Genomic DNA, 25,997 nt, shown 5'->3' with positions numbered 1-25,997 from the left:
AAATTTTGCTTGAAATGCTTATTATTTTCTTAAAATAATTTTATACTTTATATCTTTTATCTCTTTTTTGTGTGTGTTTAACAATTTCAATGCAATGAAGAAATGCTTATTTTTATTTTATTTTATTTATTTTTTTGAGACAGAATCTAACTCTGTCTCCCAGGCTGGAGTGTAGTGGCATGATTCATAACTCGCAGGAGCCTCAAACTCCTGGGCTCAAGTGATCCTCCTGCCTTGGCCTCCCGATAGCTAGGACTACAGGTACACACATTTATGCCTGGCTAATTTATTTATTTATTTTTTCCTACAGACAGGGTCTCGCTATGTTGTCCAGGCTGGTCTTGAACTCCTGAACTCAAGTCATCCTCCCATTTCAGCCTCCCAAAGTATTGGGATTACAGGCATGAACAATGGCACCTGGCTCCTCATGTGTATTTTAAAGACTTTAAGAGAAAAAAAGAGATATATTCCTTTCTGTTTACTCACTAAGATTTCTGATATCTTATTTTTCCCTGGAGTTCCAAGTTGCCATCCTGTGCCATTTTGCTCCAGTCTGAAGAAGTTCCTTTAGTATCTTTTATAAATGCAGGCCTACTGACAATTAATTCTCTCCATTTTTTTTCTCTCAATTTTTATGTATCTGAAAATGTCTTTGTTTGACATGCAACCTCAGACTTTTTCTGGATATGGACTTTTGGCTAACTCTTGTTTTTTCTTTTAGCACTTTGAATATGTCACTTATATGTTTTCTAGCTTTCATTTTATCTGATAAGAAATCAGTCAATAATAACATTATATCCTTTTTTTTTTTTTTTTTTTTTTTTTTGCGGGGGGACAGAGTCTCACTTTGTTGCCCAGGCTAGAGTGCCGTGGCATCAGCCTAGCTCATAGCAACCTCAAACTCCTGGGCTCAAGTAATCCTTCTGCTTCAGCCTCCCAAGTAGCTGGAACTACAGGCATGTACCACCATATCCGACTAATTTTTTCTATATATTTTTAGTTGGCCAATTAATTTCTTTCTATTTTTAGTAGAGACGGTCTCACTCTTGCTCAGGCTGGTTTCAAACTAATGACCTTGAGCAGTCCTCCTGCCTCGGTCTCCCAGAGTGTTAGGATTACAGGCGTGAGCCACCGAGCCCGGCCTGTATCCTAATATGTTATTTGTTCCCCTACCCCTCTAGTGACTCTTTTCAATATATAAATTTTTTTTATCAGTTTGACCATTTAGTCTGTGATAACTCCTATGATATCCTAGGTTCATCCTATATATTTCCTGCCCTAGACCTGAGAACAGTTGTATGTCTAAGGAGCCTTTGCTCCATTTACGGGGGAATGGTATTGAGAGACTAAAATCTGGCTGCTGGAGTACATGTTGTTTTGGTTGTTCATTGCATCTGGGCCTTCACAGTTAGGAGTTAGGAAATACTATCACTTAATTTAAAATAAATATAATTACTCCATTTTACGAATGTGGGATGTGAGGGCACTGGAACGTGAGGGTGCCTGGAACATTTGTTCAATCTGTCATTTTGATTTAATCTCTCAAATTTTACTTAAAAAGTGCTATGATTTGAATGTTCATGACCACCCAAACTTCATATGTTGAAAACCTAAGGTGCAGTGGCTCACACCTATAATCCTAGCACTTTGGGTGGCAAAGGTAGGAGGATCACTTGAAACCAGGAATTCAAGACAAGCCTGGGAAGCATAGTGAGATCCCATCTGTACAAAAAATAGAAGTAACTGGGCATGATGGCATGTGCCTGTAGTCTCAGCTACTCTGGAGGCTGAGGCAGGAGGATCATTTGAGCCCAAGGGTTCAAGATTGCAGTGAGCTAATAATGATGATGCTACCATACTCTAGCCTGGGCAACAGAGCAAGAACCCATCTCAAAAAAAAAAAAAAAAAGGACAACCTAATTGGGAGGTGGGGTCTTTGGTAGGCAATTAGATCACGAGGGTGGAGCCCTCATGAATATAATTAGTACCCTAATGAAAGAGGCTACAGAGAGTGGCCTTGCACCTTTCTTCATGCAAATATGGAGTTTGAAAATCCCTTCTATGAAAAAGCAAGTAGTCCCTCGCAGGACACCAAATCTTCCTTTGATCTTGGATTTCCCAGCCTCCAGAACTGAGAGGAAGAAATTTCTATTGTTTATAAGCTACCACTTTATGGTATTTTGTTATAGCAGCCCTAACACATGAATACAAAAGTATAAATTTCTGTAATATTTGTGTTCTTTTTATAATGAATATATACTGTATTTTTATAGTCAGAATACAAGAATATAAAATTATGGAAACCCTATACAGTAGATTTAATGAATAAAATGAGTGTACAGTTTATAAAAGAATGAATAAGATAGTGTTAAATATCTGTGGTGTAATAAAGATACTGTGATTATGTTCTTGTTCTTAGGAGATAACATGCTGGAGTAGTGGGGATGAAGTAAGATGATGTTGGCAATTTACTTTCAAATTGTCCAACCAAAAAGAAGAGAGAGAGAGAAGAGAGAGAGAGAGAATGAGTGAGCGAGCAAGAGCGTAATAGTGAGAGAATGAGTGTCAATAGGGCAAAATGTTAATATTTAAGAAAAAAAGATAAAGTACGGGTAATCATAGTACTGTTTTTCAACTTTCTTTGGGTTTGAAATTTTTTTAAATAGCTGAGGTAAAATAATACTTAATAAGGGTTTGTAAAAATACTCATTATATATCTTTCCTATTTGCAAAAAAAATAATAAAAACTCCAGAAAACTCCCAAAATACTCATTATAATAAGTGGGAAAGGTAGCTATGGGTAATTTCCTTCCTCCTTTTCTGTGATTTGGTTTCTCAATTTAAATAATGAAGATGTAATATTTTGAGAATTGGAAAAACACATTTTTAATAGTATATTTTAAAATTTGGACTTATGAGTAGAAAAGGATCTTTTGTTCCAGTCATTTTTTGAGATGAAAGTAGTGAGGTATTTGTCCAATAGGATAATGATCTGTGTAATGGAAAAGGGTATGTGAATCAGTGATGAGATATATTAATAATAGAAACCAGTTTGGGATTTTATTTATTTTTTATTTTTTTGAGAAAGAATCTTACTCTGTTGCCTGTGCTAGAGTGCTGTGGCATCAGCCTGTCTCACCACAACCTAAAACTCCTGGGCTCAAGTGATCCTCCTGCCTCAGCCTCCTGAGTAGCTGGGACTACAGGCGTGTGCCACCATGCCCATCTAATTTTTTTGTCTATTTTTAGTTGCTCATCTAATTTATTTTTATTTTTAGTAGAGATGGCGTCTTGCTCTTGCTCAGGCTGGTCTCGAACTCCTGACCTCAAACAATCCTCCTGCCTGGGCCTCCCAGAGTGCTAGGATTACATGTGTGAGCCACCATGCCCAGCTAGAAACCATTATTGAGCACCTTCAAATATCAGGAAGTTCATAAACTCAACATCACAACAATGTTGTAATAAGTATTAATAAATATTCAAACCCTTATACATACTAATAACAGAATAAAATTTGAAGCAAAGTCTATCTTAGATTCCCAAAGGTTAGTCTCTCATGGTGGAGACAATCATTTATACTCTTGGCTGAAATAGTGAACTAATCTAGGCAAAAAGATAAGAAGTTCCTGGTAGTAGCTCCCATCTGATTAGAAATGTGGACCTAAAGAGTAACTAGAAGATGCCTTTGAAGTGAAAAGCACAGGCTTCCCCTTCAATGCTTTCAATACATTTTAGAAGAGTTTCTTTTTTTTTTTTTAATTTTTTTCCCCATAATCAAAACTTTATTGAAAAACTGACACCAAAATAGGAGACCACTGTTATATACCTTATAAAATCAAATGTAATTATTTTGGTAGATTAACTAGAATTACTGAACTTATGATAAGGCTTTGTGTAAGATAACACAAATTCAGGAAGTTGTGTAGATCATTAGTGTTGCTTTCTTCTAAATGAACACCCTTCTGTGGGTCTGGCCTTTCCTCCTGTAGGCTGGCACAACACTGTTGAACAGCCTTCACAAAGAACCACTGGCTGAGCATGGCTGAAAACTGTGGTAATCTTGTAGCAACCTGGACATTTTACATCCATAAAATAAGAGTTTGGACTTTGAACTAGCCGTTTCTTTTTATGTTTTTTCTTTTCCTCTTCGAAGGAGGGATGTAGTAAATCTTTAGCCAAAGGTATCTTGATCCTTTCACAAGCCCAGCTGGTCCAGACCTCTCAAACGACACTCCTTGAAGAGTTTATTTTTATTAACATTCAAGGTTATCAAATGAATCTGAATGATACTCAGGCAGTACAAAAAGGAAAAGCCAAATGCATTCTGTTAATTGCTATCTAAACATTACCAACTAATTCCTTATGAGATCTTGTCAATGGATAAACTAGGGCCTCTTTCAAGAAAGAACAACCAACATCCCTCAGTGTTGCCCAGTTTGTAAAAATCATAGTCATCTACCCCTCAAGTGTTAACTTGTAATGATCCCCAAGGAAATTAATTGGTAGGACACTCATGCTTACTTTCAAAAATTAAATCCTGAAGTTAGGTTAATGTAAAATAGCAACAAAAATACTTGGTTTTAGCTGGTTGGATGTAAAAAGGATAAGAAAATAATTATTTCTCTTTTGCTAAATGGATTTTCCTAAGTTGAAGGGAAACATGAGTTGATTAATAGTAGATACCAATTCTGTCAACTTTATATTTTGTTTCATTCTCTTCATTTTCTTTTGTTCCTTCGAATTCATTTTATAGAATAGCCATCATAAAGTTTATCCCAGGTTGGTTTCCCTCTTGTACCTAGCACGCTTTCCTGTCACTTTCCTCACAGTTAATTCAGAGCACCCACAAAATACAAACATTCAGCATCAGTCAAGAAAATAAGGTTTAGAAAGTAGGTTATAATCCTGGAAAAAAGTGACATTATAAATTTCTAAATAAAAAGTAAAAGTAAGCTATGTCTGAACCATAGTTCTCTCTTGGCATAGTAAATGAAGTATTGATATCAAATTAATTCCTTTAATGAGAATTTAAATAATAGGCAAATGCATGCTTATTTCTCCAAATTGTTTGATAATAATTCAAAAACATAATAAATTAAATCAAATGTAACTTAAAAGTAGTTTTGATTAATTTAACTAAAGAACAGCTTTCATTTTAATTGTAAACTCTTTATTATTTGGCATTTATATACATGAAGAATATATTTAACTGAATTTATACAAACTCTAGGAAAGTATTCCAAATACAAAATTATGATTATAAAGTAAAACAATCAAGACACATCAAGGAAGCATGTGATTCAGTGACAAATTTACAATAGTATATCTAATCTGACAAAATCCTTATATTTTGAAAAATGTTCACATAAAAAGTCTAACACGGGCAATTAATTCATAAATGAATAAATGATTTTCATTATGTAGAACACAGAGACACATGCAAAGTAAAGATACTAAAGTCTTCAGAATTTCTTTAGGTTGTTGCTAATAAGATAACAGAACCTAAAGCCATGAAGATCTGTCTAAGTAAAATATTTATATTCAATGTGCCTTTAGCGCTTGTCTGGGAGAAGTGATCTGTCAGCCACTTTTGAAAGAAGGATGGCCCACAATAGATACCAGGAAAATTTCTTCGACCACAGCCATGTCCGTAACTGGTAATTCCCATTACAAAAAATCTTTTATGTTCTGGTAAGTAGCACATTAACGGTCCACCACTATCACCCTATCAAAAAAAGCCCCAAAATAGTGTTAGTTACTTCTAGTATTCGTTAGGCAGCAGTAGAACTGGGAAAAATTAATTACATTATACATAGATTTATATAAATATACATTTTAAATATACTCCCCAAATGTTAAAGATCCATAGATTTTGAGTTCAATATTCCAACTCAAACAGGAGGTATTCAGCCTGCTCAGATATTTGGAGGAACTATACAGTTTATAGATAAACTTCTCATCTGCATAGTTTTGAACCAAATAAAATTGTTCGGATTTTTAATGCAATTGCTCAGGAGAAATGTAATTTAGGAAGTATGTAAAATATTGCAAAAACTGTCAATTAGAATATTTCTCTTGAAACTGTATGTGAAAGGCATAACTTTAAGGTGTATGAAGGATTCTTTTAGGTTTGTATGTGATTTGCTAGCGAAAGAGGCATAAACTGGCATCTTGCAAGAGATGACATCTTTCTAAGTGTTGACATTGGGTAGTGTAGCAAAAGGGGAATAAAGAGCAGAAACTCAGTGTATTATAAATAACAGATTTCTTTCACAGTTTATACAAGACTCAAACACTGGCTACTAAGGCCTGTTGATACACTCAAATCAAGGACACTGAAATAACTGTTTTAGTGTGTAAAAGTTAAGGTCTGTGTTTTAACTCTCTGTGTAAGGCAGGTATTGAGTAATTTCTTTTTGATGATAAGGATGTTTTGCCTAGGAATGCAATTCAATTGGATTGGATTCTTTACTGTTTTACTCAGCAAGATTTTTAAGGAAAAAGACACAGGAAAGATTAATCTTAGATTTCAGAAATGGGAATGAGTAGGGAAAGATAAGAGTCTGGGATGCTCTTGGGAATGAAGGACTGGTAGGTTTGAAAATAGTGAGGAAAATGGGAATAAAGAGTCAAAAAGCATAACAAGAGAAAACAAGAAATTGATCAGTCAGACTGCATAAAAAATTGACTTTTGTGCTATACACAAAAACATCAGAAAAGTGAAAAACAATCCACAGAATGGGAGAAAATATTTGTTTATCATATATCTAGTAAGGGACCTGTATCCAGCATATATGAAGAATGCTTCAACTCAATGATAAAAAGACAAATAAGAAAATTTCAAAATGAAAAAACGATCCAAATAGACATTCTCTGAAAAAGACATATAAATGGATAATAAATGCAATTAAAACCACAATGAAATACTACTTCACACCCACAGGAATAGCTATAATAAAAAAATATAGACAATAACAAGTACTGACAAGGCTGTGGAGAAAGTGTAATCCTCATGCCCTGCTTGTGGGAAGGTAAAATGGTGCTGCCATTTTGGAATATAGTTTGGCAGTTCCTAAAAATGTTAAACATTAACTGAGTGATTCTACTCTTAGGTGGAGTTTCTAAGATAAATGAAGACATGTAGATACACAAAAATGTATGTTTGTGGAAATATTATTCATAAAAGCCAGTAAATGAAAACAGCCTAAATGTCCATCAACTAATGAATGGGTGAATGAAACATGGTATATCCATACAATGGTACATTATTTGGCAAAAAAATTAATAAAATATTGATACATTATACAACATGGGCGAACCTTGAAAACGGTATGCTAAGTGAAAGAAATCAGTCATAAAAGACCACCTATTGAATTATTTCATGAAAGTACAGAATAGGCAGTGTCCAAGATCAGCAACTCTACAGAGATTAGTGGTTGCCTAGGACTAGAGGTGGGTGGGAGGAGAATGGAGGAGTGATTCCTAATGGGTATGGGCTCCTTTTGGGTGTGACAAAAATGTTCTAAAATTAGATTATGGTGATAGTTGCACAACTCTATGCATACACTTAAAAAAAACATTGAATTTTATACTTTAGTTTTATTTATTTATTTATTTTGAGACAGAGTCTCACTCTGTTGCCCTGGCTAGAGTGTTGTGGCCTCAGCCTACCTCACAGCAACCTCGAACTCCTGGGCTCAAACGATCCTTCTGCTTCAGCCTCCTGAGTAGCTGGGACTACAGGCATGTGCCACAATGCCCAGCTAATTTTTTCTATATATTTTTAGTTGTCCAATTAATTTATTTCTATTTTTAGTGGAGATGGGGTCTCGCTCTTGGTCAGGCTAGTTTCGAACTCCTGACCTTGAGCAATCCTCCCACCTCAGCCTCCCAGAGTGCTAGGATTACAGGCATGAGCCACCGTGCCTGGTCAGTGAATTTTATACTTTAAATAGGTGAATTATATCTCAAAGATGATGATAAAAAAAAAGATACAAGGCAAATTTTGCCTAAAGTGGACCATGATGAAACCAAGGAATCAGAAACTAAGATTTGGATTGTTGGATTGTTAAAAAGGAAAAAAAAGAATTCAGTATTTTTACATCTGATAATTAAAACCTCCAGTAAGTGATTAAAAGCCTTGTTCACATTCCCTTCAGGCTTCAGAAAATATTTTTAAGGAAAATTATTTGGTCTTACCCTGCAAGTATCAAAATGTCCATTTTCATCACCTGCACAAAACGAAGTGTCAGGAATTATTCCTGCATAACTTCTCTCAGAATTACAAATATTTCGAGCAATATAATGCACTTCTGCTTCCTGTAAGAGATCTGTAGTATTACCTGTTGACAAAAATATAACAATAAATTATTTTGGAGCACAGGCATTTCTACAGTGATTTAAAATTTTGGTGTTTAATAGATTTTCTTTCCAAAATGAGTGATTCAATAATTATGTAAAATTATATCCATATATATGTATGTATGCCTAGGAAGATTGTAGAATGTTCACCTAAATGTTAATGACAGTTATCTCTGGATAATAGGAATTTCAGGTAGTTTTAGTTATCTTTGCTTTCATGTATTTCTTGAAGGTCTCCCAAGAGGATCTACAAGTTTACAAAATAAAGCTATGTAAAAATTGTCAAGGGCTAAAGAGGTAAATGCTGAAGTCAATTTTATGTTGTAAATTGTGGATAATTTTTACTAAATTTGCTACTGATACTAAGTTGTGAAGGATGGTGAACGTAAAAATAGATTTTTAATTCATGTATTCCCCTAACTTAATCTGCTAATTCCTGAACATAAAGTGGTTCTTTGTTATAGAAAGGATAGGAAAATACAAGACAATAATTCAGGAATTATTAAAGGACAGATTATTGGAAAATCAATCCATAGAAAAGCTACTATAACAGCAGCATCTGATCCCATCAGTCTGTCTCAGAGTTGCAGTTTCACATGTGGTAGCTGAATATTGTGTGCCCTGCATCCTTCCCCAACTTTTCTGGTAATAGACATTGTCTCCCTGGCTTCAGATGAGCAGATGGCCTGGTTCGATTCACAGAATTCTATTCTCCTGGTGATTGATCTTAAGATGACTTTATTTGATGTAAGTCTAGCCAATTGGAATACTTCCATAGCATTTTTAAAACTAGAGCAACCAGAGAAGAACTTTTTTCACCCTGGTCACATGAGTAGGACTATTTGGCTATATGTCCAAAGCAGCCTGCAGCCATAGTTCCAGCCCTATGAGGACAGGCAGCCTGAGAGAATAAAGTGAACACTCAGACACAGACAAAAATAGGAAATAAAAATAAAATAGGGGCCGGTGGCTCACACCTGTAATCCTAAGCACTCTGGGAGGTCAAGGCGGGCAGATTGCTCAAGGTCAGGAGTTCAAAACCAGCCTGAGCAAGAGCAAGACCCTGTCTCTACTAAAAATAGAAAGACATTAATTGGTCAACTAAAAATATATAGAAAAAATTAGCTGGCCCCCATAATAGGCCGAAATAAAAAAAAAAAAAAAAAATTAGCTGGGTATGGTGGCGCATGCCTATAGTCCCAGTACTCGGGAGGCTGGAGAATTGCTTGAGCCCAGGAGTTTGAGGTTGCTGTGAGCTAGGCTGATGCCACGACACTCTAGCTTGGGTAACAGAGTGAGACTCTGTCTCAAAAAAACTAACTAAATAAAAATTTTAAAAAATAGAATATGTCCTAATGCCATTCAGATTCCTGGATGGAGGTTTCCCAGAGGCCAGCCACATGTCTGCCATTTATTTAAAAATAATTTATTAGGGGTGGAGCAAGATGGCTGAATAGAAATCTCCAGCAACTGTCCCTCTGCGGGAACACCAAATTCAACAACTAACCACATAAGTAAATACCTTCAGAAAAACCCAAAGCCATGTGAGCAATCACTTGGTTTTGACATTATATCTAGGAAAGAGGTGCTGAAGAGGGCATAAAAGACAATCTTGCATTGCCTATGCCACCCCACTCCCATCCCCCAGCAGTGCTGCACCAGCATATCTAGTGCAGAGAGAATCTGGGTGCCTGGAGGAGGGAGAGTGAAGTGACTGTGGGACTTTGCATTGAAACCCAGGGCTACCCTGGCACAGGGGAACACAGCACAGGGTAGAATTCTGCCTGTTCCCATAGAGGGAGCGTTTAGACCAGACCTGCCAAAGGGAAATCCTCTGCCCTGAAACTGAGTTCCAGCTAACCCTACCACTAGCTGGAAGAAAAAAAAAGTGTGGGGCCTGGACTGAATTTGTAAGGCAGTTGGGCCACAAACTGAGTCTTAAAAATTTTTTTTAAATTGAAATCATACCAAGTATTTTTTCTGACTGCAGTGGAATAAAACTAGAAATATATAACAAGAATTCTGTGAATGGAATGGTGTCATCTGCTCATCTGAAGCCAGTGGGACAATGTCTATTACCAGAAAAATTAGGGAAGGATACAAGGCACACAAAATTTTCAGCTACCACATGTGACAATGGAAAATATACAAACATATGAAAAATAAACAATATGCTCCTGAATGACCAGTGGGTCAATGAAAAGATTAAGAAGGAAATAAAAAATTTCTTGAAACAAATGAAAATGAAAACACAACATATCAAAACCTAAGGGATATAGAAAAAGCAGTAACAAGAAGAAAGTTTATAGCAATAAATGCCTGTGTCAAAAAGGTAGAAAAGCTTCAAATAACCTAATGATGCATCTCAAATAACTAAAAAGAACAAACCAAACCCAAGATTAGTAGAAGAAAAGAATAGAGCAGAAATAAATGAAATTGAAACACAAAAATACAAAAGATCAATGAAACAAATAGTTGGTTTTCTGAAAAGATAAACAAAATTGACAATTCTTTAGCCAGACTAAGAAAAAAAAGAAGACCCAAATAAATTAGAGATGAAAGAGGAGACATTACAGCTGATGCTACAGAAATCCAAATGATCATTAGAGACAACAACTATGATCAATTACATGCCAATAAATTGGAAAACCTAGAAGAAATGGATAAATCCCTAGACACATACAGCCTACCAAGATTGAACCAGAAAGAAATCCAAAACCTGAATAAACCAATAACAAGTAAGGGGATAAAAGCAGTAATAAAAAGGCTCCCATCAAAGAAAAGCCCAGAACCCAATAGGGTCACTGCTAAATTCTACCAAGCATTCTAAGAAGAAATAATACCAATCCTACATGAACTATTCCAAGAAATTGATGAGGAGAGAATACTCCCAAACTTATTTTATAAGGCCTGTATCACCCTAATACCAAAACCAGAATAAATAAATAAAAAACTACATGCCAATATCTATGATGAACATAGGTGCAAAAATCCTCAACAAAACACTAGCAAACCAAATTCAACAACACATTACAAAGATTATTCATCATGATCAAGTGGGACTCATCCCAGAGATGTAAGGATGGTTTAATAACATACACAGATCAATCAATGTGACATATCATATCAACAAAACCAAGGACAAAAAACCATATGATTATTTCAATTGATGCTAGAGAAGTATTCAATAAAATTTAACACCCCTTCATGATAAAAACTCTGAAAAACTAGATATAAAAGGAGCCTACCTCAACATGAGAAAAGCCATATATGACAGACTCACAGCTAATATCATACTGAATGGGGAATAATTGGAAGCCTTTCTTCTAAGGCCCAGAACAAGACAAGGATGCCCACTTTCATCACTGTTAACATAGGACTAGTTCTAGCCAGAGCAGTCAGACAAGAGAAAAGTAATAAAGGGTATCCAAATTGGAAAGGAAGAAGTCAAATTATCCTTGCTTGCAGACAATATGATCCTATATATAGAGAAATCTAAAGATTCCACACACACACAAAAAAACTATTAGAACTGACAAATTCAGTAAAGTTAGAGAATACCAAATCAACATACAAAAATCAGTAGCATTTCCATATACCAAGAGTAAACAATCTGAAAAAGAAACCAAGAAAGTAATCCCATTTGTAGTAGTTACAAATAAAATAGTAATAAACTTTACCAAAGAAGTGAAAGATCTCTATAGTGAAAACAATCTGCAGATTCTGTGCAATCCCCATCAAAATACCAAAGACATTCTTCACAGAAATAGAAAAAATAATCCTAAAATTTATATGGGACCACAAAAGACTCAAAATAGCCAAAGCCTAAGTAAAACCCACAAAAGACCAAGAATAGCCTGAGCAAAAACAAAACAAACAAACAAACAAAAAACCCTAGAGGAATCACATTATTTGACCTCAGACTAGATTGCAGAGCTGTAGTAGCCAACACAGCATGGTACTGGCATAAAAACAGACACATAAACCAATGGAACAGAATAGAGAACCCAGAAATAAATCCATACATCTATAGTAAACTTATCGTTGACAAAGGTGCCAAGAACATAACAGTGGGGAAAGGACAGTCTTTTCAATAAATGATGCTGGGTTAACTGGATATCCATGTGCAGAAGAATGAAACTAGACCCTCTCACTTATAAAAATCAAATCAACATGGATTAAACACTTAAATCTAAGACCTGAAACTATGAATTTACTAAAAGAAAACATTGGGGAAATGCTTTAGGGCATTAGTCTGGGCAATGATTTCTTGAGCACCCCCAAAGCACAATCAACAAAAGCAAAATTGTACTAGTGGGATCACATGAGGCTTCTGCACAGCAAAGGAAATAATCAACCAAGTGAAGACACTACCCAGAGAATGGGAGAAAATATTTGCAAACTACCCATGTGACAAAGAATTAATAACCAGAATATTAAGCAGTACCAATACCTCAATAAGAAAAAATCAAATAATCCAATTACAAAATGGGCAAAGGATCTGAATGTATATTTCTCAAAGAAGACATACAGATGGCCAACAGGTATATGAAAAATGCTTAACGTCATTTGTCATCAGATGCAAATAAAAACTACAATGAGATATCATCTTACCCAGTTAAAATGGCTTTTATCAAAAAGGCGATAACAGATGCTGACCAGGATGTGGAGAAAGGGGAACCCTCATAAACTGTTGGTGGGAATGTAAATTAATACAGCCACTATTAAGAATGGTATGGAGGTTCCTTAAGAAACTAAAAGTAGGCCGGGCGCAGTGGCTCACGCCTGTAATCCTAGCTCTCTGGGAGGCCGAGGCGGGCAGATCGTTTGAGTTCAGGAGTTCGAAACCAACCTGAGCAAGGGCGAGACCCCGTCTCTACTATAAAGAGAAAGAAATTAATTGGCCAACTAATATATATACAAAAAATTAGCTGGGCATGGTGGTGCATGCCTGTAGTCCCAGCTACTCGGGAGGCTGAGGCAGCAGGATCGCTTGAGCCCAGGAGTTTGAGGTTGCTGTGAGCTAGGCTGACGCCACAGCACTCACTCTAGCCTGGGCAACAAAGTGAGACTCTATCTCAAGAAAAAAAAAAAAAAAAAGAAACTAAAAGTAAAACTACCACATGACCCAGCGATCCCACTGCTGGGTATATATCTAAAGGAGGGGAAATCAGTATATTGAAAAAATATCTGAACTCTCATGTTTATTGCAGCAATATTCACGACAGCCAAGATTAGGAATCAACCTAAGTGTCCATCAGTGGATGAATGGATAAAGAAATTATGGTACCTATACACAATGAAATATCACATAGCCACAAAAAAGAATGAAATCCTACCATGTACAACAACATGAATGGAGCCGAAGAACGTTATATTAAGTGAAATAAGCCAAGCACAGAAAGACAAATGTCACATTGTTCTCACTCATATGTGTGACCTAAATGTTAAAAACAATTGATCTGGCCGGGCATGGTGGCTTATGCCTATAATCCTAGCACTCTGGAAGGCCGAAGAGGGCAGATCATTTGAGCTCAGGAGTTCGAGACCAGCCTGAGCAAGAGCGAGACCCCTCCACACCTTCTCTATATAAAACAAATAGAAAGAAATTAGCTAGACAACTAATATATATAGAAAAAATTAGCTGGGCATGGTGGCGCATGCCTGTAGTCCCAGCTACTCGGGAGGCTGAGGCAAAAGGATTGCTTGAGCCCAGGAGTTTGAGGTTGCTGTGAGATAGGCTGATGCCCCTGTACTCTAGCCTGGGCAATAGAGTGAGACTGTCTACAAAACAAAACAAAACAAAAAACAATTGATCTCATGGAGACAGAGAGTAGAATGATGGTTACCATAAGCTAGGAAGGCTAGTGAGGAAGGGGGGATAAATTGGCGATGATTAATGGGTACAAAAATATAATTAGGTAGAATGAACAATATTTGATAGCACCACAAAGTGACTATAATCAGCAACAAGTTACGGTATATTTTAAAATAGCTGAAAGAGTGCAATTGGAAGTTCCTAACACAAAGAAATGATAAATGCCTGAGGCTGGGGATATCCCAATTATCCTGGTTTGATTAATTCACATTGTATGCCTGTATCAAAGCATCACATGTACCCTATAAAGATATACAATTATTTTGTACCCATAATAATTAAAAATAAAATTTAAAAAACTAATGTATTAAATAATACTGGCTATATATAAAGCAAGATATGTAACATATGTTATAGAATATAAAAATGAAATGAACACCTGTGGCCTACCCAATATATGAGCTTGAACAGTACTAATACCAATATAGTACTGGTGTAGGGCTCGTCACCCAGTCAACTTTTTAATTATCTCAGAAACTTCTGGTAGGGTTTATTATTCCCTGTTTTGTTCATTTTTTCAAATAAAATTCACATCATAATGATATTGAGTCTTCCAGTTCACATATAAAGTATCCATTCCATTTACTTAGGCATTCTTTAATGTCTTTTTTTTTTTTGAGACAGAGTCTCACTCTGTTGCCCAGGCTAGAGCGAGTGCCATGGCATCAGCCTAGCTCACAGCAACCTCAAACTCCTGGGCTCAAGCGATCCTCCTGCCTCAGCCTCCTGAGTAGCTGGGACTACAGGCATGCACCACCATGCCTGGCTAATTTTTTATATATATACTTTTAGTTGGCCGATTAATTTCTTTCTATTTTTAGTAGAGACAGCGTCTCGCTCTTGCTCAGGCTGGTCTTGAACTCCTGATCTTGAGAGATCCTCCCGCCTCAGCCTCCCAGAGTGCTAGGATTACAGGCGTGAGCCACCGGCATGGCCCTATCCCTTTAAATTTATTAAGGTGTGTTTTATGGCCCAGAATATGGTCTGTCTTGGTGAATGTTCCATGTAAGCTTGAGAATAATGTGTATTCTGCTGTTGTTGGATGAAGTAGTCCATAGATGCCAATTATATCTAGGAGATTAATAGTGCTGTTGAGTTTAGCTATGTACTGACTGATTTTCTGCCTGTTAAATGTGGCCATTACTGATAGAGGGGTGTGGAAGTCTCCAACTGTAATAGTGCAGTTCTATCAGTTTTTGAACTCTTTGCTGTTCTATCAGTTTTTACCACACATAATTTGACTCTGTGTTGTTAGACACATAAACATTAAGGACTGTTATGCATTCTTGGAGTACTGATCCTTTTATCATTATGAAATCCCCTTTTTATCCTTGATAATTTTCCTTGCTCTGAAGTGTCTTTCCTTTGTCTGAAATTAGTATAGCTATTCCAACTTTCTTAGTCGATTAGTGTTAGCATGGCATATCTTTCTTCATACATTCATTTTTTCATTCATTCATTACTTGTATTATTTATTTACTTATTTAGAGACAGGGTCTCACTCTGTTGCCCAGGCTGGAGTGCAGATAGCTCACAGCAACCTCAAACTCCTGGGCTCAAGTGATCCTCCTGCCTCAGCCTCCCAAGTAGCTGGGACTACAGGTGCATGCTACCATGTCCGGCTAATTTTTCTATTTTTTTTTTTTTTTTTTTTTGAGACAGAGTCTCACTTTGTTGCCCAGGCTAGAGTGAGTGCCGTGGCGTCAGCCTAGCTCACAGCAACCTCAAACTCCTGGGCTTGAGTGATCCTTCTGCCTCAGCCTCCCGAGTAGCTGGGACTACAGGCATGCGCCACCATGCCCGGCTAATTTTATATATATATATCAGTTGGCCAATTAATTTCTTTCTATTTATAGTAGAGACGGGGTCTCGCTCTTGCTCAGGCTGGTTTTGAACTCCTGACCTTGAGCAATCCGCCCGCCTCGGCCTCCCAAGAGCTAGGATTACAGGCGTGAGCCACAGCGCCCGGCCGATTTTTCTATTTTTTATAGACACAGGATCTCATTGTTGCTCAGGCTGGTCTCCCTCTCGTTCCTTCTATCATTGCTGTCATTTATTTTAATTATACCTAAGCTATAATCAATGAATATATTGTTTTTATTTTAAACAAACTTAACTGTTAGATCAATTAAGAATAAGAAAAATAAAAGTTTTTGTTTTCACTTATTCCTTCTCTAATGCTTTTCCTTTTTTAAATGTAGATCTGAGTTATTGACCTATGTTATTTTCCTTGTCTCTGAAGAACTTCTTTTAACATTTCTTGCAAGGCAGGTCTACTGGCAACAAACTCCCTCAGTTTTTGTCTGAGAAAGTTTTCAATGACTTTTTTTTTTAATTGACTTTTGAAGGATAATTTCACAGGATACAGAATTTTAGGTCAGTGGGGTTTTTTTCCTCAACATTTTGAATATTTCACTCCAGTCTCTTCTGCATGGTTTCTGAGTAGAAGCTGGATATAATTCTTATCTTTGCTCTTGTATAGGTAAGGTGGTTTTTTTCCTCTGGCTCCTTTTGGTCCTTTTTCTTTCTTTAGATTTTCTGCAGATTGAATATGCTACACTTCGGTGTAGTATGACTTTTTTGGCATTTATTTGGCTTGATGTTCTTCCTGCATTTGTGGTTTGCTGTCTGACATTAATTTTGGAAAATTCTCAGTCATTATTACATTAGTTCCCTCTTATCTGCAGTTTCACTTTCCTTGGAGGCAGTTACCCATGGTCTGAAAATATTAAAATGAAAATTCTAGAAAAAAGAGTAGTGATGCTGGCAATTCAGATGTGCAAAAGAGAACCCATAAAGTGATTCCTTTAAGTGAAAAGGTGATAGCTCTCAACTTGAGGAAAAAAACAGGAGGCTGAGGCAGGAGAGTCACTTAAGCCTAGAGTTTGAGGTTGCAGTGAGCTATGATGATGCCACTGCACTCCAGCCCAGGCAACAGAGCAAGACTCAGTCTCAATTTTTAAAAATAAATAAATAATTAAAAGAAAAGAAAAACATTGTATGCTGGGGTTGCTAAAATCTATAGTAAGAATGGAACTTCTATCTGTGAAACTGTTAGTTTTGCTGTGAACCTCAAACTGCAAAAGTTACAGCCACAATACTTGATAAGTTAGGATGGAGAAGGCAGGAATAGAAACATGTTCCAATTAACCACAATTGGGTTTCATACTCTCTGATGTTTTAGGTATCCACTGGAGGTCTTGGAATATATCCCCCCTCAGAAAAGGGGGAACTACTGTACTTCAAAAATTTCTTCTATTCCTCTCTCTCTTTTTTCTTCTGGTATTCCCATCATGCATATGTTACACATTTTATAGTTGTCCAACAGTTTTGGATATTCTGTGGTTTTTTTAGTCTTTTTCTCTTTGCTTTTGAAAGCTTCTATTGACGTATCCTCAAGCTCAGATTCTTTTCTCATCCATGTCCAGTCTAATGCAGTGGTCTCCAACCTTTTCAGCACAAGGGACCAGTTTCGGGGAAAATAATTTTTTCCATGGGCCAAGTGGGGGGGGGGATAGTTTCAGGATGATTCAAGCACATTACATTTATTGTGCAGTCAAACCTCTCTACTAATGATAATTTGTATTTGCAGCTGCTCCCTAGCACTAGCATCACTGCCTAAGCTCCACCTCAGATCATCAGGCATTAGATTCTCATAAGAAGCATGCAACCTAGATCCCTTGCATGTACAGTTTACAGTAGAGTTTAAGCTCCTGTGAGAATCTAATGCCACTGCTGATCTGATAGGAGGTAGAGCTTATGTGGTGATGTGAGTGATGGGGAGCCGCTGTAAATACAGATGAAGCTTCCCTTGCTGGCCATCACTCATCTTCTGCTGTGTGGCCAGGTTCCTGACAGGCTACGTATCTGTACCAGTCCTCAACCTGAGGGTTGAAGACTGAAGCACTAATGAATGCATCAAAGGCATTCTTCATTTTTGTTACAATGTTTTTTCATATCTAGCATTTCTTTTTAATTCTGTCTTGGAATTTCCATCTCTGCTTACATAGCCCATCTGTTTTTGCATGTTGTCTACTTTTTCCATTAGTGAGTGCCCTTAGGATATTAATCATAGTTGTTTTAAATTCCTGGTTTTATAATTCTAACACACTTGCCATATCTGAGCCTGTTTCTGGTATTTGCTCTGTGTCTTCAAACTTATTTTTGCCTTTAAGTATGCCTTGTAATTTTTTGTTGAAAATTGGTCATGATATACTGGGTAAAAGAAACTGTGATTAATAGACCTTTAGTGATGTGATGGTAAGGTGTGGGGGATGGGGAAGCAGTTTTTAGTCCTGTGGTTATGTCTTTCTTTTTTCTTTTTTTTTTTTTGGGACAGGGTCTCACTCTGTTGCCCAGGCTAGAGTGCCATGGCATTAGCCTAGCTCATAGCAATCTCAAACTGCTGGGCTCAAGTGATCCTCTTGCCTCAGCCTCCCACGTAGCTGGGACTACAGGCATGCGCTACTATACCCAGATAATTTTTTTTATATATATTTTTTAGTTTTCCAGCTAATTTCTTTCTATTTTTTTAAGTAGAGACGGGGTCTCGCTCTTGCTCAGGCTGTTGTCGAACTCTTGAGCTCAAATGATCCACCCACCTCAGCCTCCCAGAGTGCTAGGATTACAGGTGTGAGCCACCATGCCCAGCCCCTTAATGTTTTATTTAGTCAGTCTATCCCCACCAATTTTCACATTTGATATTAAAATTCATTAATTGTCCTAATATGCACTATAGAGCTGTTTTCTCAGGTATAAAAATAAATTTTATTAAGATATAATTCACATACCACAAAATTCACCAGTTTAAAATGTATTAATTCAGTGGGTTTTAGTATATGCACAAATATGTACAACCATCACCACTGTCTAATTCCAAAACACCACATTATCCATCACTTTCTATTTCCCTCATCCTCCTCAGCCACTGGCAGCCACTGGGCTACTTTCTGTCCCTATCATTTGCCCATTTTGGACATTTAATTACATAAATGTAATAATACAATACATGGCCTTTTGAGTCTACTTCACTTTGAATAATGTTGTTGTATGTATCAGTACTCTCTTCCTTTCTATGGCTGAATAATATTATATGAAAACATCACATTTTGTTTATATATTCACCAGTTGATAGACATTTAGGTTGTTCCCATTTTTGGCTATTATGAATAATGCTACCAAGAACATTCATGTACAGGTTTTTGTGTGGACATATGTTTTCATTTCTCTTGGGTATATACCTAGAAATTGAATTGTTGAATCATATGGTAACTGTATGTTTAGCTTTTTAAGGAACTTCCAAACTGTATTCCAAAGCAGATTCACCATTTTTTTTTTTTTTGAGTGGGGCCACTTGTCTTCTCTTTCATATTTTATTTTATTTTTTATATATATATATATTAGTTGGCCAATTAATTTCTTTCTATTTATAGTAGAGACGGGGTCTCGCTCTTGCTCAGGCTGGTTTCGAACTCCTGACCTCGAGCAATCCGCCCGCCTCGGCCTCCCAGAGAGCTAGGATTACAGGCGTGAGCCACCGCGCCCGACCCAGATTCACCATTTTTTATATCCACCAGCAATGTGAGGGTTCTAAGTTCTTCACATCCTCATCAATGCTTATTGCTGTCTAGGTTTTTGATTATAGTCATTCTGTGAGTGTGATATCTGTTAACTTTTAAAATTTTATTGCTAGTGTATATAAATAGATTTTTGTATATTGGTTGTATTTTATATATTGCTGATTTTGTATACTGGCTACTTTATTCAGACTCTTCTGAGAAATGGCATCATTAGGCAATTTTGTCATTGTTTGAATATCATAGAGTGTACTTACCACAAACCTAGATGGTGCATCTTACTACATACCTAGGCCATACAGTGTAGGCTATTGCTTCCAGGCTTCAAACCTATACAGCATGTTACTATTCTGAATACTGTAGGCAGTTGTAACACAATGGTAATTATTTGTGTATCTAAACATACCTAAACATACATAGAAAAGGTACAGTAAAATTATGGCATTATAATCTTATGGGAACATCATCGTATATGTACTCCATCATCGACCAAAATGTTGTTATGTGGCACATGACTATATATATAAGCATTGACCTTTCTCTGCCAATAATTAGGAAAATATGTCTCAGTAAAATTCAGACTATAATTACCTTGTTCTTTTGTTCTTCCCCAGCCACTTATAAAACATGTTGTGTTTTGGTCCAGGTTTTGAAAAACATCAAAAGGTAGACAAATAGGCTGAATATAGTCATTATACCTCACTGGTTTTTTTAAATGAAAAAGTGCAATATCATTTACGTAAGATTCCATAACAAAGTCTGGATGAACAATGATTGCTTTAATTTTAATCTTCTTGGTATATTCCTGGTCCCTGTGTCTATTATTAGTTCCAATCACAGCTCTCCACATGAAAGGATCTCTGAAAGAAAATAAATATTTTTATTTTATTTTATTTTATTTTATTTATTTTTTTTTTTTTGAGACAGAGTCTCGCTTTGTTGCCCAGGCTAGAGTGAGTGCCGTCAGCTTAGCTCACAGCAACCTCAAACTCCTGGCTCAAGCAATCCTCCTGCCTCAGCCTCCCAAGTAGCTGGGACTACAGGCATTCGCCACCATGCCCGGCTAATTTTTTTGTATATATATTAGTTGGCCAATTAATTTCTTTCTATTTATAGTAGAGACGGGGTCTCGCTCTTGCTCAGGCTGGTTTCGAACTCCTGACCTCGAGCAATCCGCCCGCCTCGGCCTCCCAGAGAGCTAGGATTACAGGCGTGAGCCACCGCGCCCGGCCTAATATTTTTATTTTAAATATGTTTAACTAAGTAAATATTCTTAATCTCCCATTAGTTTTTCCCCCTCATGTTAGATTAACAACAAAAAAAATTAATAGCACTTTCATGTAACAAAGTATAAAATAAAAACCCAAATATGATGTAGGAAAGAAGAAAAAGATCAATGGGATAGAAAATCCAAAAACAGTAGAGCCAGGCACAGTAGCTCATGCTTATAATCTTAGCACTGTGGGAGGTCAAGGATCTCTTGAGACCAGGAGTTTGAGACCAGCCTGAGAATCATAACAAGACCCCATCTCTACATAAAATAGAAAAAATTAGGCCAGGCGAGGTGGCTCACTTCTATACTCCTAGCACACTTGGGAGGCAAAGGAGGGAGGATTGCTTGAGCTCAGGAGGCCGAGACCAGCCTGAGCTAGAGTGAGACCCTGTCTCTACCAAAAATAGAAAAATTAGCCTAAGGCATGGTGGCGGGTGCCTATAGTCCCAGTTACTTGGCAGGCTGAGGCAGGAAGATCGTTTGAGCCCTGGAATTCGAGGTTGTAGTAAGCTATGATGATGCCACTGCATTCTACCCAGGGCCACGCAGAGTAAGACTCTGTCTCATAAAAAAGAAAAGAAAAAGAAAAAACTAGCTGGATATGGTGGTACACGCTTATAGTCCCAGCTGCTTGAAGGCTGAGGCAGAAAGATTGCTTGAGCCCACGAGTTCAAGGTTGCAGTGAGCTATGATGACACCACTGAATTCTAGCCTGGGCAACAGGATCCTGTCTCAAAAAATAAACAGAAAATGTAGAAACAGATTCAAGTACTTGAGAATTTAACATATGATAAAGGTGACATTTCTTACCAGTAGGTAAAAGGATGAATTACTCAATATGCGGTATTGGGACAACTAGCTATTTAAAAAGACAAATAAAATGAAATCCCTGAAATAACACTAAATACCAAAATAAACTGTGAATGGACTCAGTATTTAAATGCACAAATCTTTTAATAAAGAGTTTTTGTTTTTTTAGAGATACCCAGTCATATGTCTGAGATTTGCTTCAAAATAATTGGAGGGGGCAGTTGGTTAGGGTATAAATGAAACACAATCAGGTATAAACTAACAACTTGAAGCTGGGTGATGGGTACATAGAAGTTCACTAAAATATTCCCTCTACTTTATACATATTTTTGAAATTTACTAGAATGAAACATTTGTATATTAACTTAGCATGAGAAATTTTAAAATTAAAATAAAAACATTATAGATGAATATATAACATTGCACTAAAGGTAAAAACAAGAAGCAACTAAAGAATCTGGGCAGTCTTAAAAAAAAAAGCAAGCAAAAAACCAAACCAAAAAAGGTGAAAAGATCAAAAATTTAAAACTCAAGTGGCTAACAGTTGTTACAGATGGAATTGAATTAGGAAGGAGGAACTTTCAATTTATACACTGCTGTTTACAGATACTGAGATAACTTTTTACCCTTCAAATTGGCAAAGTATGTGAGTGTGTGTGTTTGATGATAATACTCAGTACAGATGAGCTATGAGAAATGGGAAATGAGAAATTCCTCCTAAAATTCATATGAAATATCAAGGGACTCCAAATAGTCAAAATAATCTTGAAAAAGAAGAATGAAGTTGGAGAACTCACACTTGCTGATTTCAAAACTGACTATAAAGCCATAGTAGTGAAAACTGTGGCACTAGGATAAGGACATGCATCAGTCAAGAAAAGAATCGGGAGGCCAGAAATATATCCCCTCATATATGATCAATTGATTTTTAGTGAGGGTGCCAAAACCATCTAAATGGGAAAGGACAGTCTTTTCAACAAATGGTGCTGGGAAAACTGAATAGCCACATGCAAAACAATGATGCTGGACTCTTACCTCACACTATATGCAAAAATTAACTGAAAATGGATCAAAGACCTAAATGTAAGAGCTGAAGCTATAAAATTCTTAGAAGAACCACATGTACTCACCAGCAAATTGGTATTAACAAATCAACACTTAAGTGGACATATAGGAACAACATTTATCGGGTGTCAGATGGGGGGACTTGGGCAATATACATAACCTTAACATCTGTACCCCTATAATATGCTGAAATAAATAAATAAAATAAAATAAAACTCTTAGAAGAAAACATAGGAGGAAAGCTTCATGATACTGGATTTGGTAATGATTTCTTAGATATGACACCAAAAGTATAGGTAACAAAATTAAAAAATGGATAAACTAGACTTCATCAAAATAAAAAACTTTTGTGTATCAAAGGGCACTATTAAGAGTGAAAAGAGGCCTGGCGCGGTGGCTCACACCTATAATCCTAGCACTCTGGGAGGCCCAGGTGGGCGGATTGCTCAAGGTCATTAGTTCAAAACCAGCCTGAGCAAGAGTGATACCCCCTCTCTACTAAAAATAGAAAGAAATTAATTGGCCAACTAAAAATATATAGAAAAATAAGCCGGGCATGGTGGCACATGCCTGTGCACATGCCCAGCTACTCGGGAAGCTGAGGCAGAAAGATCGCTTGAGCCTAGGAGTTTGAGATTGCTGTGAGCTAGGCTGATGCCACCACACTCTAGTCTGGGCAAAAGAGTGAGACTCTGTCTCAAAAAAAAACAAAAAAACAAAAAAAAAACAGGCCAGGCGCGGTGGCACACGCCTATAATCCTAGCAGTCTGGAGGCTGAGGCGGGCAGATTGCTTGAGGTCAGGAGTTCGAAACCAGCCTGAGCAAGAGTGAGACCCCCCATCTCTACTATAAATAGAAAGAAATTAATTGGCCAACTAATATATATAGAAAAAAAAATTAGTCGGGCATGGTGGCGCATGCATATAGTCCCAGCTACTCGGGAGGCTGAGGCAGCAGGATTGCTTGAGCTGAGGAGTTTGAGGTTGCTGTGAGCTAGGCTGATGCCACGGCACTCTAGTCTGGGCAACAAAGTGAGACTCTCTCCCAAAATACGAAAAAAAAACCAAAAAAACCCAGTGAAGGCCAAATCTGTCCTGTCTGTTGCTTTTATACAGCCCATAAACAAAACATGTTTTTTACATTTTTAAATGGTTGGAAAAAACAAAAGATTTTGTGACAGATGAAAACTGTAGAAAGTTCAAGTTTCAGTATTCATAAAGGTTTATTGGATTATAGCTACACTTATTCAATTATATACTGTCTATGGTTGCCTTTATGTTAAGTAATTGTGGCAGAGACCATATGACCTGGAAAGCCTAAAATATTTACTATCCTTGCAGAAAAAGTTTGCCAACCTCCAAATTAAAGTATTCATTTCATCAAAAACAGTGCACTATGTTTAAGGCATTATGGTTCCTTACAAACATATGATAGCTGAAAATGGCTGAAGTTAAATGGTCCTCTACTACTTCAAAATATCCCCTAAGAGAATAAAACAGTTGTGTTCTGAATACATACCTAGTGTCTTTAATGCAGTGGGCAGCTGTGAGGACCCACTTGTCTCTCACTAGGCTTCCCCCACATATGTGAGTAAGTAAACCGCCATATTTAATCTGCAGGCTAACTAGCCATGGCCATGCGCCAACTTGAGCTTCTGTGCCCCCTATAATCCGAGACCCTTTCAACACATCTCTAAGCGGTGCTATTCCACAACCTAAAAATAAAAATGATAAATTATTTAGACTGAGCATCTATATTGTGTTACTTCTCAATCTGAACACATTAATATAATCCTCTAAATTGCTATTTAAAAAACTGATAGATATCTGAAGTATGTCCATATTTTGAAAGAATCTTAAAGGAGAGTTAAGATAAATGTGCCACAATTGACTACTTACAGACATGAAATCACAATTCATTATTTTTAAGAATTATATTCCCCAAAAGTATAAAAACGAGATAAATTTCTCTGGCCAGGTATCATGTTCTTCTCTGTATGAAATAATGATTCAAGAGCCTGGGCCTGGTGAGTCCAGAGCTGCAAGGTTTAATACATGTCATTTAACTTGTCAGGTTAATTTTTGTCACCTGTGGTATAAAAAGATCACGTAACAGCCCTTTCAACTCTGAATCCCAGTGAATCATCATTTCACAAACTAGGAATGATAAACCCCAGCATGTGTTGAGGGGCAAATATAGAGGCCCTACACCTATGTCATTTTTTCGGTTATTGCTCCTATCATCATTGTAATGGGTCTAGAAACTGCTTAGGTCTGTAAAATTTTGGTTAAAGGTAGTTGGGACGAGAAAAAGAGGGGCCCGAATTCAAACACTATAGTAGCGGGGAAAAGGCAAGGGAGGCCGCCCAGACAGGAGCAAGCAGGTACTGCCCTTTGCGGCAGGCCTTTTCTCCTTCTCTCGCCAGAGCCGCCCACGCGCGGCCTGAGTCCTCTTGGGGCCATCAGTCCTCTGTTCCTGCGCGGGGCTGAGTCTGCTGGGGCCGGAGAGCGAGTTGTGTTCGGAGAAGAGGTGAGCGCTGCCCACGAGCAGCAGCGCAGCGCCCAGCAGCCCCAGCCGCATCTTGGATCCCCGGGCGGGCAAGATGGCGGCAGGCGGCGTCCACCCACCCGCGCCGGCGCGAGGCCAGCGGCCCGGGACCAGGCGGCAGTACAGGCCTGCGGGCCACAGGGGCTTGTGGGCGGGCCGAGCTGCCTGGAGGAGTCAGGCCTCCGGTGGTCCTGGACAAAAAACGAGTGGCCTGCCCTCAGCCAGGCTCTGAGGATTGTAAATCAACAGGACTTTCCTGCGTCCTGTCTACACACTTAAATGGCATGGTCGGACTCTTGCGGTGGGAGGGAGGAGCTAGAGCCACTATCTGAGGCTTCCAGAAACAAGAGCATCTAAACTGTGGACCAAACGCTAGGGCCTGAGGCAATGCAGGTACAGAGGTTGGGCTTTGTGGCAGCATGGCCATTGGAAGAACTTAGTCTCTGTGATGCAGATTAATCTCTTTATTTCCAAAGCTTTCAAGTGG

General features: G+C 37.5%; 1 protein-coding gene and 1 pseudogene across 1 annotated transcript; both read right to left on the bottom strand.

Annotated features, from left to right (window-relative positions):
- Nucleotides 1-3,909: 3,909 nt before the first annotated feature.
- On the bottom strand, nucleotides 3,910-4,184 carry LOC105871425 (small ribosomal subunit protein eS27-like pseudogene; annotated as a pseudogene).
- Nucleotides 4,185-5,473: 1,289 nt separating this feature from the next.
- On the bottom strand, nucleotides 5,474-25,585 carry TMPRSS12 (transmembrane serine protease 12). The gene is made up of 5 exons (XM_012762150.3): nucleotides 25,354-25,585; nucleotides 24,482-24,677; nucleotides 20,407-20,675; nucleotides 8,200-8,342; nucleotides 5,474-5,725 (listed from the first exon to the last, which is right to left on the bottom strand). Exons 1-5 carry the CDS (start codon nucleotides 25,541-25,543, stop codon nucleotides 5,474-5,476), a joined length of 1,050 nt encoding a protein of 349 aa, XP_012617604.1. The 5' UTR covers nucleotides 25,544-25,585.
- Nucleotides 25,586-25,997: the final 412 nt, after the last annotated feature.

The sequence above is a fragment of the Microcebus murinus genome, chromosome 10 (genome assembly GCF_040939455.1).
Source record: "Microcebus murinus isolate Inina chromosome 10, M.murinus_Inina_mat1.0, whole genome shotgun sequence".
Classification (NCBI taxonomy): Eukaryota; Metazoa; Chordata; class Mammalia; order Primates; family Cheirogaleidae; genus Microcebus; species Microcebus murinus.
This window is presented reverse-complemented; position numbering and strand designations above follow the sequence as displayed.